The 14,740-nt window shown below is 30.2% G+C and overlaps 1 protein-coding gene across 2 annotated transcripts in view; it reads left to right on the forward strand.

The window, feature by feature from the left end:
• TfAP-2 (transcription factor AP-2) overlaps positions 1–14,740 on the forward strand; it is an 83,222-nt gene that overhangs the window by 64,082 nt on the left and 4,400 nt on the right. For both annotated transcript variants that reach the window (XM_029315451.2, XM_029315453.2), the window contains exons 6-8: positions 1,108–1,226; positions 14,258–14,399; positions 14,521–14,692. In XM_029315451.2, the coding sequence (XP_029171284.1) occupies positions 1,108–1,226; positions 14,258–14,399; positions 14,521–14,692 (433 nt within the window). The remainder of the gene's footprint in view (positions 1–1,107; positions 1,227–14,257; positions 14,400–14,520; positions 14,693–14,740) is intronic.

The following is a 14,740-nucleotide window of genomic DNA, read 5'->3' on the forward strand; positions in this document are numbered from 1 at the left end:
TATTTAATTAATGATTTTACTTTATTAATGAATTTATACATACATATATATATAGTCTTATATTTTCTTTGACAAAAAGAGCTATTTATTTAATTAATGAAACTATCTATGAAGTCATTTAACACAAAATGCGAGATCAAATACTAGTATTAAATTTATATTACTTCAATCTTGATCCCACTTTATCATCAAAACATTCTTTGATAAAACGAAAAAGATGTATCTAATTACACTGAACGAAATTCCACACACACAATTACAAGGATCCTTCACTTTAATCAATGATTAAATGCTTCATCTAATTCTAATTAACCTACATCTATCGAAGGAGACTATAAGAGAGCCAGCAAAAATACTACCTATACTGATGCTCGCGTTACAGCCTGAATAGATTGCTGTGCGAACATAGTGCTTCTTTCATGATCCTATTCCGCAAAACGTGAACAAAATCATCCTCAAACGTGCGTTGCACCGCACGTCGAGTTACTCAATCGCCGATGACACATGCGTAATCGCGGATTATGCTAATTTACCCGTATTTTTTCTCCCTCTCCTCTTTTTCTTTTTGAGAGATCGCGGCGAAATGATTGATGACGGAGTTCCATTTCGAAATTCTCACGCGTCGAGATCATTACACGTACGTGGGTGTTCGAATAACGCAAATATTAACGAAAATAATTAACTAAACATCGTAAATATATGACAATTGTTCGAATATTTTTTTTGACAGCATATATAAAATCCTCCGTTGAGAATTAATTAAGTTGATTGTTTCCCTGACGTGTTTGTGCGAGGAATTAATTTTTAATTCGACTTGGCGATATTAAAACATCAATGCAAGAAATATAAAATAGTACTGAAAATGTAATTCATATAAGCGTCATTTAAAAATGTAAAAAAACATAAAACGATATTTAAATTATGCACGAATAAATATAAAAATCAAAATATATACAATATATATTCAAATAACATTTCTATCGATATATCTTTCAATTATATATGACAATGAATTTATTGTCGATTATCATACATCGTATATTTAATTGATATTGTTAAAGGTATGAAGAAGCTTTATGCTAAAAGGGATAATTTTATATTTTCTAGAGCGAAATCCAAAAACGGCGGACGTCTGCTTAGGGAAAAACTGGAAAAAATTGGTTTGAATCTGCCAGCTGGCAGAAGGAAGGCAGCCAATGTCACGCTCTTAACTTCTTTAGTGGAAGGTGAGTGTTTTCTCTTATTTCGAAAATTCGATTATAAACTCATTAGGATTTTATATTAAAAAAAAAAAAAAGAAAGAAATATCTGTCACACAAACATCGATTATTAGAGATCGATAAATTTGATATAGCTCGCGCGTTACAAACTTAATAGTCCTGACATGTTAATTAAATATTAATATATCGCACAATGATTTATGATTTTACTAAGAAGATACGATTAGCATTGCCACATACATTATACATACTCGTTTCTATTCCTGATTTTCAAGTTTTCAATGTCGCATTAAATATGAATTTCATATACAATCTGCCGTTCTCTTGAAATGTAGTGAAAACTTAAATATTTTTGATAAGCAAAAGCATTTCTACTTAAAATCCTTAATAATTCTTATGCTTTAAACAAATTAATATTTCTTTAAACAAATTAATTTCAACTTGAATTTAATAGTACAATTTGAAACTTAAAGTTGAACATTTTTTTAAATACAAAGAATTACTTAAAAAATGAAATTATAAAAAATGGAATCCAATAAAGCTTTAACAAAAAGAAATTAAATTTAGGTTTGAAAAAATCTGCTAAAAAAGATAATACACACATATATATTTCTAGAACAATTTATATATACATATATTTAAAATATTGGTTTATGCAAATTTCTTCATATTATGTGCATTCCAATTTAAAAAAAAAAAAAATACATTTGTCAGATAAAGTAGTATATTAAACTTGTTTGTGAATTCAATAATATTCTCATAATTTTTCAATTTATTTCTCAGAATTTATAAAGTTATTTATACATATCTTGCAATTGCTTCTAAAAAATCTTAATATTTTGCCGTCTCAAATTAGTGACATTATCTCCCTAATTAATTCTGTTGCATTTAATTTGAAAAACAATATGCTATTAATGGCATTTATCTATAAAATGCCTCATTGTAGTAATAACACGGAGTGTCATGATTCACTCTATAATTAATAATGTTAATATCTTGTTAATGAAACTCGCCATATTTATCGAAAAATACATGGGTGCAATAATATCCCGATATTATATATGTGTAACATTTAATTACTCGATTTACAGTCATTGTCTCCTAATTTCGTACAATAAATGTATACATTACATAACATTAGTTGACGTTGTTATTAACATCAATAATTTGGAATTAGAGTGACATATACTTATGTCATTTTGTAAATTAAAATTAAAGTGGAAAAGAAATAGTAGATTTAAAATATTTCGTGAAAATTATAGAATGTATCTTGGTTGTGAGATATCAGAAAAAAATAACATCATCGATATATATATATATATATATTTAAAAAATTATGATCATAAAAATATTTAAGTTTTCACTACATTTATGTAAAGTATTGTTCGTTATGCGAATTCTGATGGGATTCTTTACTATTAAAATCAATAATGACGCATTAGCGATAATCCAAGCATAATTACGCGTTTTCTCGGCAATTTATCGCGAGGGATAAATATAACGCTTTCCGATTTACTGCCGTCATAATTTATGCGAGGTTACCTCTCCGCTCGTCTTTACACCCTTCTCTTGTTGCGACTCCGAAGAATTACATTCCTTGTGACGCCCACTTGTCTCGTAGGGCACAGTGATGAAATCATCTCTTCGGAATAGCATACGCGCGTTAAGGCAAATTTACACGGTTTATGCTCGATGATGATTTCAGATGAGTCATTCAAGTGGATGAATAAATTTTTGTTTAGACACGCAATACCGGATTAAAGTCTCGTAAGATGTTTCACATCTTACCTGACCAAATATTATAGGAAAATAAATATTACAGTATACATATACATATATTTTCCCTTTCATTTAAAAGCTGCATTAAATTTTATCTTTTATCTAAAGTATCAATATAAAATTATACAAAATAATATCAAAAGTTATTCTGTTTGTAATTATCCATAGCTTTTAATAATCATACTGATTTTTGAAGTTTCGGAAAAAGGAATGAAATTAAAGAAACTAAAAGTGATAAATGCACGGCCAACTTATCGAGCCGAATATTCGAGTTGTTCAATCAAATAACATTTATTTCATGTATAAATTATTAAGTTACAATCATTGAATATTAAAACTAATGATTGTAACTTAATAATTTATACATGAAATAAATGTTATTTTATTGAACAACTCGAATATTCAGCTCTCGATAAGTTGGCCTTGCATTTATCACTTTTTGTTTTTCAATATACGAGCGAAACGTTGTATCAATTTATTTGTAAAGAAACTAGTTACATTTCCTTGATTTTTGTCAATCTGTTTTTATCTATATAATCCATCCACTGCATCGAATGATTCTTAGCCGGACGATTATCGAAAGTGTAAATTCGCCTTTAGGAGGGCCTCCTTTGTTCTTCCGCGTTATGACAGTAACAACCTCGGAGTGCAATCTTGTTGCGCCGGATACACGGGAACGGTTAATCAGAGAGAAAGAGACTCCTACGGGATATCCCGAGTGTTGCTGCGCGAGAGCGCTTAATAACGAGCGCGCAACAAATGCGTATGTGCGTACAATCGCCCTGCCACGCACCTCGGCCAGCAGTGCTCTAATGACGCGCCTGGAAGTTCGCCGGCATGGACGTTGATTATAATTTATGGCCGGTGAGGCTTTCATAAAACATCGAGGTTCTTGCTTTTCTTTCCTCCGCGGCACGCGTACCGTAATCCTTCCTCGGTCGGAGAACCCAAAAATCCGAGTGTACGCGTATCTACTTCGCTAAATTGCAATATGTATAGTATACAATACCCTCCATAAGTTTGGAAACACCTTACATTTTACAGTTAAACAATCGCATGGCAGCGATCTGTGTAGATTTTTTGTATCGATAAATCTGTTTTTTTTTTGTTATCACGATTAATAATATTTCAAATAATATACTGATAAAAAATATTCCATTAAAATTATATTCTTGCATGTTACGAATATCTAATTAAAGAAGATTTCTTTAAAGAATTTTTCTTTTAAATTAAGAGGATCCTTTTGACAGATCTGTGCAGATTTTTTGTATAAATAAATCATAAAATAAACAAAATATTTAAATAACATTTTTATTTATAACAGATCACTGCCATGCAATTCTTTAACTGTAAAGTGTAAGGTATTTCCAAATTTATGGAGAGTATTGTACATTCGCAATATTTCTAAGAAAATGTCAAATTTTCAAAAAAAAAAAAATTTTAGAGAATTTTTAACTCAATCTTCACATCTCCCTAAACAAATAATGAATATAATAGATGAGCGAGGAACAGTGATTCGTAAATTGGAAATAATATCTTAGTAATAATATATTCATAAATTGGGCGATGAATTATGCGATATTCATAAATTGTGTCTATATTTTCAGATATTTAATTATGGTTCATTACGATTACGTCCTGATTGTTATTTCACGATGTATAAGTTGAAACTAATTAATCGCATTGTCTGTTACTTATACTGACATCGTCGTGTTATATAATCCTATTATTGGAGTACAATGAAAGTGCATACATCAGTTTGTCGATTTATATTAGCTATTAGCTATTAAATAAATTAAATCAGTGTATGTTTTAAATGGCGTTCATGATGCATTTTCTAGAGCCACGAATTAATATCACTTTTAATAAAGCGAGACTAGATACGTTCTCAAACTCTCTATCTTCTACAAATATTTACATGTGTGAATGGAAACGAAAAATAAAGCTTATTAATTGCACAGGCGGCTTATTAATCCCGTCTTTCCGGTTTAATACAGGGGGAAGAATTCAAAAAGAATTTTAAATATATATGTTTGCCATTACATTTGTACATGTGAATCATTTCGTATGCAAGCCTGAAGGTGAGGGCGATCACTGTTATTAAGTGAGTCGAAATTCATATAATGTATTCATAAGCATATGACTTTACGATGATTTCGTGACGTGATCCATGATTTCCTTAATTAAATATCTGAGATTCTATCACGCTTTAATGACGGAGATGTTTCAATAATAGTGATGAACTAATGGCAGCGTGATTACGAGATTATTTTTAAATTTTTACACTAACGTATAATACACAAACTCGACGAATCTCGTGTTTTCTATATATAAGAACGAAGATTATGCAATAGATCATTCAGAAACTATATGCTTTAATATAAAAATCTAAAATATGTATTTAAAAATTTTAATATTAAAAAATACGTGGCAAAAAAACAATGCCCAATGTGTAACAAGAATGTATTCAGCAAAAAAGGAAGCAATCTCTCAGTCTGAGAAAAATAAAAATTTGACGATATTTAAATTAATTAAACCACCGCGGAATAAATAAAATTGCAATTATTATTTCAACTATAAGAGCTAATAAACCGTAATATTTTTTTACGTTTAATATTGTCGATATCAATATGATAATTAATTGAGATAATGTAAAAAGTGAAGCTTAATAACAAAACGATAAATCAGATTAATAGATTCAAGAAGAAATCTATTTCCCTCGAAAAAAATTTCTTTTTGTGTTCTACTTACGTCATTTATAAATCACTGTCGTAATACCGATTCATAGAATCTTAGTTAGTTAATTTACGAGAAACATATCACACATGTTATGTTTTTAGTCTATTCTAATTATACAATAATTGTGGAAAATAGAACGGAAAAATTACGCGAATTATACACGTGTGCATATGAGAAAAAGTGCACGTTTTACGATAAATAATAAAGCTTATTAGTGTAATAATTTTGTTATATAACGGCAATTTGTCACATTTTGTCTAATTAGAGGAAAATCTTACGTAGTTGGGTATAAAGAAAACCGATGCTACAAAAAGAATGTTGTCAAAAGCGCTTACGAAGTACAGGCGAAAGTGTGGGAACATCTGTTCGAGACGCGTAGTTGTGAATATATTCATTATGCGTAGATATATCTATATATATATCGCGTAGACTGCGTCATTCATACGTAAATTCGTGTCTGATCATCAATGACATAATGTGCCTACGCTCAGAGATATATATGTATATCTACGATTTTCAAAAGCTGAAAAATTACTTTAAATAAAACTTCAATAAAATGAAAATAAAATAGGCAAACGATATTTTTGGACTTTTACTTTTTTTCATATACATATATATATATATATATATATAATAAAAATTTATTTTCCAGAATGTTTATAAAAAATAAAATTAATAACATTAACAACTAACATTTTAATTAAATAATAAAATAATAAAAATAAAATTAAGTAAAAAAAGTAATTAGTATAATTTTACGGATTTTTCTATTATTGTAAGATTTGGTTTAGATTTCATTTCATGATACAACGTATCGTAAAATGTTAGATTAGAACAATCAGGATGCAATTGAAAGTTACATCAGAACATGTACAGGGTGATCGAAGAATGCGTATTTTAGACACGTTACATACGCCTGTACGTCAACCGCAGCCAGCTCGTTGTAAAGTTTTAAACTGGCATGAAACCGCAAGAGAGGTATATCCGAACACGGCGACCCCGGGGGTACGCGGAAGAGAATTCCCGAAATCTTTCTCGCAGGTTCGATTATCAGGACGTATATAATGGAACGTGATTTGCGGTCGAAGGCCGAGATGAAGCGCATCATATTGATTATCGTTGTAACAGCGTTCTCTGACGAATAAGGTTACTCTATTCGCTCTCTATCTCTCTTTCTCTTTGTCTTGAAATGGTAAATAAATTTCTATAACATTATTCCAATGATCACATTCGCGATGAGATTTTATTATAAAAAGATATTTACAATTGAAGATAGAGAACGTCATCCATTTTAAATATTATGAATAATTGTTTAATAGTTGTAGCAGCAATTTCTACAACCTAAGTTAACTTTTGCAATTTTTTAGACAAAAATATTTCATATTTGTTATGAAAACGTGCAAATAGAGAGCATATGGAAAAAAATTTTTTTTTAAATTATTATAATTCCTATAATAATAGTTACTTTTTAATTCTACAGATATATTGCTCATATAATTTTATTTTAAAAAATTGAACAAATTGAAAGAATACTCTGCAATTGTATGTTAATTATTGCTGATATTAAGATATGTATTGTATAATGTCAAGAAAAATGAAATTATAATTAAATGTATTTTCCTAACTGATTTTCTTGCTGCGTGTCAATTACGTAATTTTTCATGACGGTCTACAAATTTGTTTTATAAGTCATCTAGGTATTTTGATGTATAAATTAGACATTTTTCATGTGTCCAATTAAAACAGCTGATTAACGTAAATATAAGATGATACACGTTTTTTCTTCGAAAATAAAGTCAATAAAAATTGATTTATATTATGTTAATTTCGAACTAAAAAAAGATATGACAATGTTTTATTTTAAAAGATATAAAAATTAATTTTTTTAAATAGTAAAATAAAACTATAATATTATATGCAATTTATATGGAGTAATCAAATCTAAAATGTGACAGATGCTATATAATTCTGACGTAAAGTAAAATTTATGAAAATTCATTAAAACAACATTTTGTCCTAATTTAATTTTTTCCTAACTTTTTAACATTGTGTGTGTGTTGTGGTTCTTAAATTCTATTTAATTCTATATTAAAATAAATCCGAATAAACGCGGCAAGAGAACTTTCTCAAAGGAGGAAAATACTATAATAAAACGCCAGCTGTATTCGCATCTACGATCATAATCGCGAATTTACATTACACGCATATTGGTAAGATATTCTAACTGATGCTAATTTACCTAAAAGAGATTAGAGGAAGAAACGGAAAAATATGATACGAGGAAGATATGCAAATCCGCGGAGAAAAGTCGGCTAGGAAAGACTTAGCTGCACTTTAGCGCATCCGATACGACCTGTTGCATCAGGAAGGGTGGGATGAAAGAGAGAGAGAGAGAGAGAGAGAGAGAGGATGAAAATTTGCACCACGTCCAACGGTATTGCGATAAGATCACCGATAGTTAACTTAGTGTCGATTGTGCGCACCTAATACAAGAATTCCGTAGGAAATAGCGGCATTAATATATCGATATGTTAATAAATATCACGCAAAACTACTTATTCGACATTCCTCCCGTGGAATATTCATTACGTAAAGGAATCTTTCCAAATAATAGACGTTAGCTTCGTCCGTTCTTCATCAATATCGATAACCATAATCAAAAATCGAGCTCTCACATAAATAAAACTTCAGTTATGTCAACTACGAAAGAGTTAATCTATTGTAATATATGTGATATTTACATTTAATTTTCATTTAAAAATATATATTAAAAAAGGAAAAAATAAGATATTTCCTTTAAATAGAGTTCAAATTTTGATAATTTTTTTTATATATTAATGTAGGCAGAATTTTTCAAAAATCACGCTTTTGTCTTCTTCGAATAAATAAAAATGCTTCTAGAATCCTCAACTAGAATATAAATTTTTAAAAACTAACTACGATAACATTTTTTTAATGATATATGACTATATTAAAGTCTATTTGTTTTACTTATGACTTATAATTTATTATCTGTACCTCTCGTTAAGCACACTAATATATTAGACTCGAATAATTTGCACACAAACAAGTTTCTAATAGAAAAAGCATAAATTACCCTTACTGTTCTGTCTTGTTTATATCCGTTTTTGCTGAATATATTAGTCGCGAGTGCATAATAGGATTACGTAAAATCAGTGCAAGCAGCACAGCGGTGCAACATTGTGTAACGTCAAACAGCACAAAACATCGGCAGTTTCAAACTACTTACATGCTTTCCATAGCTGTGTTAGAAATATCTCGTCTCGTTTAATATGTATGCTCGCATTTGCCATTTTTCCTTTCGTCGCACGACCGCAACAAAAACTTTACTATAAAGCATTACGACAAGTCCGCGGCATATAAACACGTGGAATCAATGGCGCGTTCATTAAAATAATGACGGTTGCGACTACGCAAATCGTAATTTATGTCATATAAACTAGGACAACGATATGGAAAATGCAATTCAAACTGTGATATTAGTTGCGCACAATATTTAAAATTTTAAATAAATAATAATCCTTAAGGTTGCCAGTAATAATTAATAAAAAACCACTCCTCAATGTTTAAAGTCGACCAGACTGGCAATAATTTATTATAAATAATTATTTGAAATACAACAACGTTTCGGCTGTCATTGCAGCCCTTTTCAAGTACATCTATAAAAAGTTCAATCAAAATAATTATAATTTAATACACTTATTCGCAACAATTAATTATACATTTAAAAACAAAAATGTGTTACATACCAAATTTAAAACAGTAAATCAACTTCTATGCAAACTACCGACAATGTTAACGCTTGTTTTGATGAACAATGCAAGACTGACAGAAGTAAGCACATATTAAATAGATGTTAACTGTTCACAAGAATCTTAGTCACTAAGCGTTAAGAAGATAGAGACGAAACTAAATGTGTCTTTCGTAATTTAAATCGTCATAATAAAGTCAAATAAATAAAAATAAATAAATAGGTGGATATAAAAATAAAAATAAAATTAAAAGTAAAAATAAATATAAAACGACTTAAATAACGTCAAGAACACGATCATAAATCCCACTGAAATTCTCCGTATCTTTCTGTAAATTAATACTTTTTCCTTGTTTTTTTATGTAAAACATTTCTGCAATTTCTCTTTTTCTTGTCTGTTTTTCCTCATGCAGAATCACCGGAGAATCCCAACGGAACTCATGATCGTTGCAAGTCCGATGTAAACTAACGACAGAATGCAATGTCTTGTCTTTTTTTATGTTATTTCTATGTTCTTTAATGCGCGTTTCTAAATGTCTCTTTGTCTGTCCTATATAAGCCGAATCGCAATTCGCACAATCAATTTTATAAACAACATCAGTTCTTTTTAAGTTTTCGATCCCATCTTTACCTCTTTTTATCAACGTGTCCAATTTTTTTGGGACAGTATACAAAGCATCAATTCCACTTTTATTGATGTAACGCGTAATATTCTCGCTAAGATCTTTAATGTAAGGTAACACAATGCAATTTCGCGCATCAAATTTATTTCGATTGGGCGAGTTAAGATTACCGCCAAATTTAATTGCTCGAAGTCTTTTATTGATGTTTTTGTTAATAATTGTTAACGGGTAACAATTAATAAGGATTCTTTTGATTAAATTAATATTTTCTTCATGAAAAATAGGGTCAGCGAGTAAAATAGCCCTATCAACTAGGCTTGTAATCACGCTAATTTTATATCTCATAGGATGATTTGACAGAAAATTAATATAGCGGCCTGAAAACGTAGGCTTTCGGTACCAATTAGTCGTCAATCTACCACCGATACGTATAACGTTCGTATCCAAAAAACTCAGAGAACAATTTTTCTCTAGTTCGAACGTAAACTTAAGTCGAGTGTGGAAACCATTGAACACACGAAGCATATCCTCAATTTTTCCTTTCGGAATAATTGAAAAAATATCATCGACGTACCTAAAATAACAATAGGGTTCGAAATCCAATTGACGCAAACAGTATGATTCCAAATCGTCCATAACAATGTCAGAAAGAATCGGAGACAATGGAGACCCCATCGGAGAACCGAAAACCAGTTGAAATTATGACGCGGAGAGGGTAACCTACCTTATGAATCTTTGGTAAACCTAGTTGATAGGGCTATTTTACTCGCTGACCCTATTTTTCATGAAGAAAATATTAATTTAATCAAAAGAATCCTTATTAATAATTGTTACCCGTTAACAATTATTAACAAAAACATCAATAAAAGACTTCGAGCGATTAAATTTGGCGGTAATCTTAACTCGCCCAATCGAAATAAATTTGATGCGCGAAATTGCATTGTGTTACCTTACATTAAAGATCTTAGCGAGAATATTACGCGTTACATCAATAAAAGTGGAATTGATGCTTTGTATACTGTCCCAAAAAAATTGGACACGTTGATAAAAAGAGGTAAAGATGGGATCGAAAACTTAAAAAGAACTGATGTTGTTTATAAAATTGATTGTGCGAATTGCGATTCGGCTTATATAGGACAGACAAAGAGACATTTAGAAACGCGCATTAAAGAACATAGAAATAACATAAAAAAAGACAAGACATTGCATTCTGTCGTTAGTTTACATCGGACTTGCAACGATCATGAGTTCCGTTGGGATTCTCCGGTGATTCTGCATGAGGAAAAACAGACAAGAAAAAGAGAAATTGCAGAAATGTTTTACATAAAAAAACAAGGAAAAAGTATTAATTTACAGAAAGATACGGAGAATTTCAGTGGGATTTATGATCGTGTTCTTGACGTTATTTAAGTCGTTTTATATTTATTTTTACTTTTAATTTTATTTTTATTTTTATATCCACCTATTTATTTATTTTTATTTATTTGACTTTATTATGACGATTTAAATTACGAAAGACACATTTAGTTTCGTCTCTATCTTCTTAACGCTTAGTGACTAAGATTCTTGTGAACAGTTAACATCTATTTAATATGTGCTTACTTCTGTCAGTCTTGCATTGTTCATCAAAACAAGCGTTAACATTGTCGGTAGTTTGCATAGAAGTTGATTTACTGTTTTAAATTTGGTATGTAACACATTTTTGTTTTTAAATGTATAATTAATTGTTGCGAATAAGTGTATTAAATTATAATTATTTTGATTGAACTTTTTATAGATGTACTTGAAAAGGGCTGCAATGACAGCCGAAACGTTGTTGTATTTCAAATAATTATTTATAATAAATTATTGCCAGTCTGGTCGACTTTAAACATTGAGGAGTGGTTTTTTATTAAAATTTTAAAATATTGTTTATTTTCTAAATTTCTTATTTTATTTTTGGAATCAGATTTGGATATAATTCTTTCTTTCGTGTTCAAATATTTTCAAAACTATATCGTAAAGTCTAAAGGATAAAATGTGTATCATGGCAAAATGCAAGTAATAATTCATTTACACGGATTGAATTTTCTCTTAGAATTTATCCTAAAAATCATGGTAATCCTGAGATAATATATTGGAAAAATTTTATAAGAGTTTCTCTGATTAATATTTGCCATAATAAAAAATATTAATATGTACATATATAGTAAAATTAATCGAACATATTTTTCTTAACAGGATCTAAGAGAAAATTCTCTGTGTAGAAATATATATAATGTAATAGAAGCAATAAAATAAATTAATATGTAACTGATGTTTGTCTGACTGTCAAGATTATGATAAAATAATATAAAGCAGAAAATATTTTTTTTTTTTATAGGAACGAATTATCTATGTAGAAACAATTATACAAAGTCACGATAAGAGACAAGTGTTGCACTTTGCGTGCAAAGCGTTTTGCATTAAGTTTCTCTGAGAATTTATTTTTCGATATTAACCGTAGTTCACAATAATTAAATATATAAATATATAATATGCGTAAAAATCTAGAGTTAAATTTTTTTGCGAATTAGCTTCCGTGAATTGTGTTCTCTTCACAAAACAATAGTAATAAAAAAAATAAACATTACGTATACGTTCACCATATAATCGATACGGCGATTAAATTTTACGATGGTATTTTCTCACGCATAATTATGCCATGCAACTTACATTAGTGTAACGTTATTAGCTAAAAAGAAAAAAAATATATATATTCCAAATATAACTGCTGAAGCGATCTAGGTGATTGCCCTAAGGCTATGTGCGTGCGAGATTCTTGGCCGAGCAACAATCTTGCCGGCCATTAGGTTGAAATTAGAAGGCTGTCAGTCATACACGACGGTCTTGCTAGAATCTCATTATTTCTCACGTCCAAATTGGACCAGCACTTAAGATACCGTTTGTGTGGATTAGATGGTAGTTAATATGTAAAACTTTCTGCAGAGCCATAGCAGACTTTTACATGTAACTTTGCATGCAATAGACTTCTAAGATTCCTCGCTTTGTTCGAACTCGAATTAAATGACAACTTAGAACCTTTATAGACATTTTTGCGTAATTTTTTAACATCGAAATATTTTAGATTTTTTATATAAATTAAATCACAGATTTTTATTTTCATTAAAAAGAGAATTATATATATATATATATATGTATTATAAATTTTTTATATTTTTGTAACCCTCCCCCTCCCTGATTTTTATATTTGAAAATGTTAAGAGGGGAAAATCGTTTGATTTTTATTAACAAATAAAATCGTAACGTAAAAAATTTAGGGAATTTTATCAGTTCCTTTATATTTTATGATCATCGCGGATTTCTCCATATGAGCACGTGATTGTAAATATTTAATCTTCGCGTATAAAGAGAACATCGCTTCTTCGCGTTAGAAATAAGAATAAGTATGGACAGAATTGCGAAATATTCGTTAACTGCAGGCTTTGTTTGCCCATGTTTCTGATCTTTCATAGATAATACAAGCACGGCGATACCTGCGGGTGGCTTTGCTCGATTGTCAATAAGAACGCTCAGCGGGTCCACTTTCATCTTGCACGAGAGAGACCCTAATTATAAATACTTAATTACCTTCCATCACCGCTCGGAAAGAAAGCATATACGCCATTTCATTATCTCTAATTAGTTAATTTCGCTCTAGCCAAAAATTCATTCCAATTTATCTATTTCTGATCTCTCAGTCGAGATTATATTTCATTTAATATTATTTTCCTCTTTTGCCAAAGATAATTTAATCACGCTCTTTAAATAAGAAATATCTATTAAGATATAAGCTCGCGATAAAATTAATTGAAGAACTTTGCATATCGACGTTGAAATAAGTATCTCGATGATTATAGATCGGTGAAGCTAAGAATTAATTTATTATCTAACTGTAGAGATTTTCGCGAATTTCGTATTGCATAGGGATTTGACAAGATAGTATATCCGTCATACTCGAATCGAACTATTCAGGACATTGATGGATTGCGTTTCGCGAGTAAAATAAAATTTCGCGATCGTTCTCATCGACCGTTATGTATACCCGTACGTAAGTTTACATAATGGCATCACGCAATTATACGTGAATATTTTATTCCTTTCAGGAGAAGCCATTCACCTTGCCAGAGACTTCGGCTACGTTTGCGAAACCGAATTCCCCGCGAAGCAAGTCGCCGAGTATCTCAGCCGGCAGCATTGTGAACCGCAGGATTCCTATAGGAGAAAAGAACTTCTTCATGCCACCAAGTAAGAATAATACAACGTTATTGCATTCTATTATAATACGGATTATTTTCGTTAAAAAAAAAAAAAAAAAATACCGCACTAAATCATGCAATCGATTTTCTGAAAATTCATTCGCTTTCAGACAAATCACCAAAGAGCTGATGGATCTTCTGAACCAGGACAGATCGCCACTTTGCAATACGCGGCCACAACATATCCTGGATCCCAGTATACAGAGACATCTCACTCATTTCTCTCTTATATCACACGGATTCGGAAGTCCCGCGATCGTGGCCGCTTTAACGGCTATACAGGTAATAGAATGAGAAGTTATATTCTCCTATAGATATTATTTCAGCTTT

Source organism: Nylanderia fulva, unplaced genomic scaffold (assembly GCF_048542155.1).
Source record: "Nylanderia fulva isolate GAGA-0341 unplaced genomic scaffold, ASM4854215v1 Scaffold25, whole genome shotgun sequence".
Classification (NCBI taxonomy): Eukaryota; Metazoa; Arthropoda; class Insecta; order Hymenoptera; family Formicidae; genus Nylanderia; species Nylanderia fulva.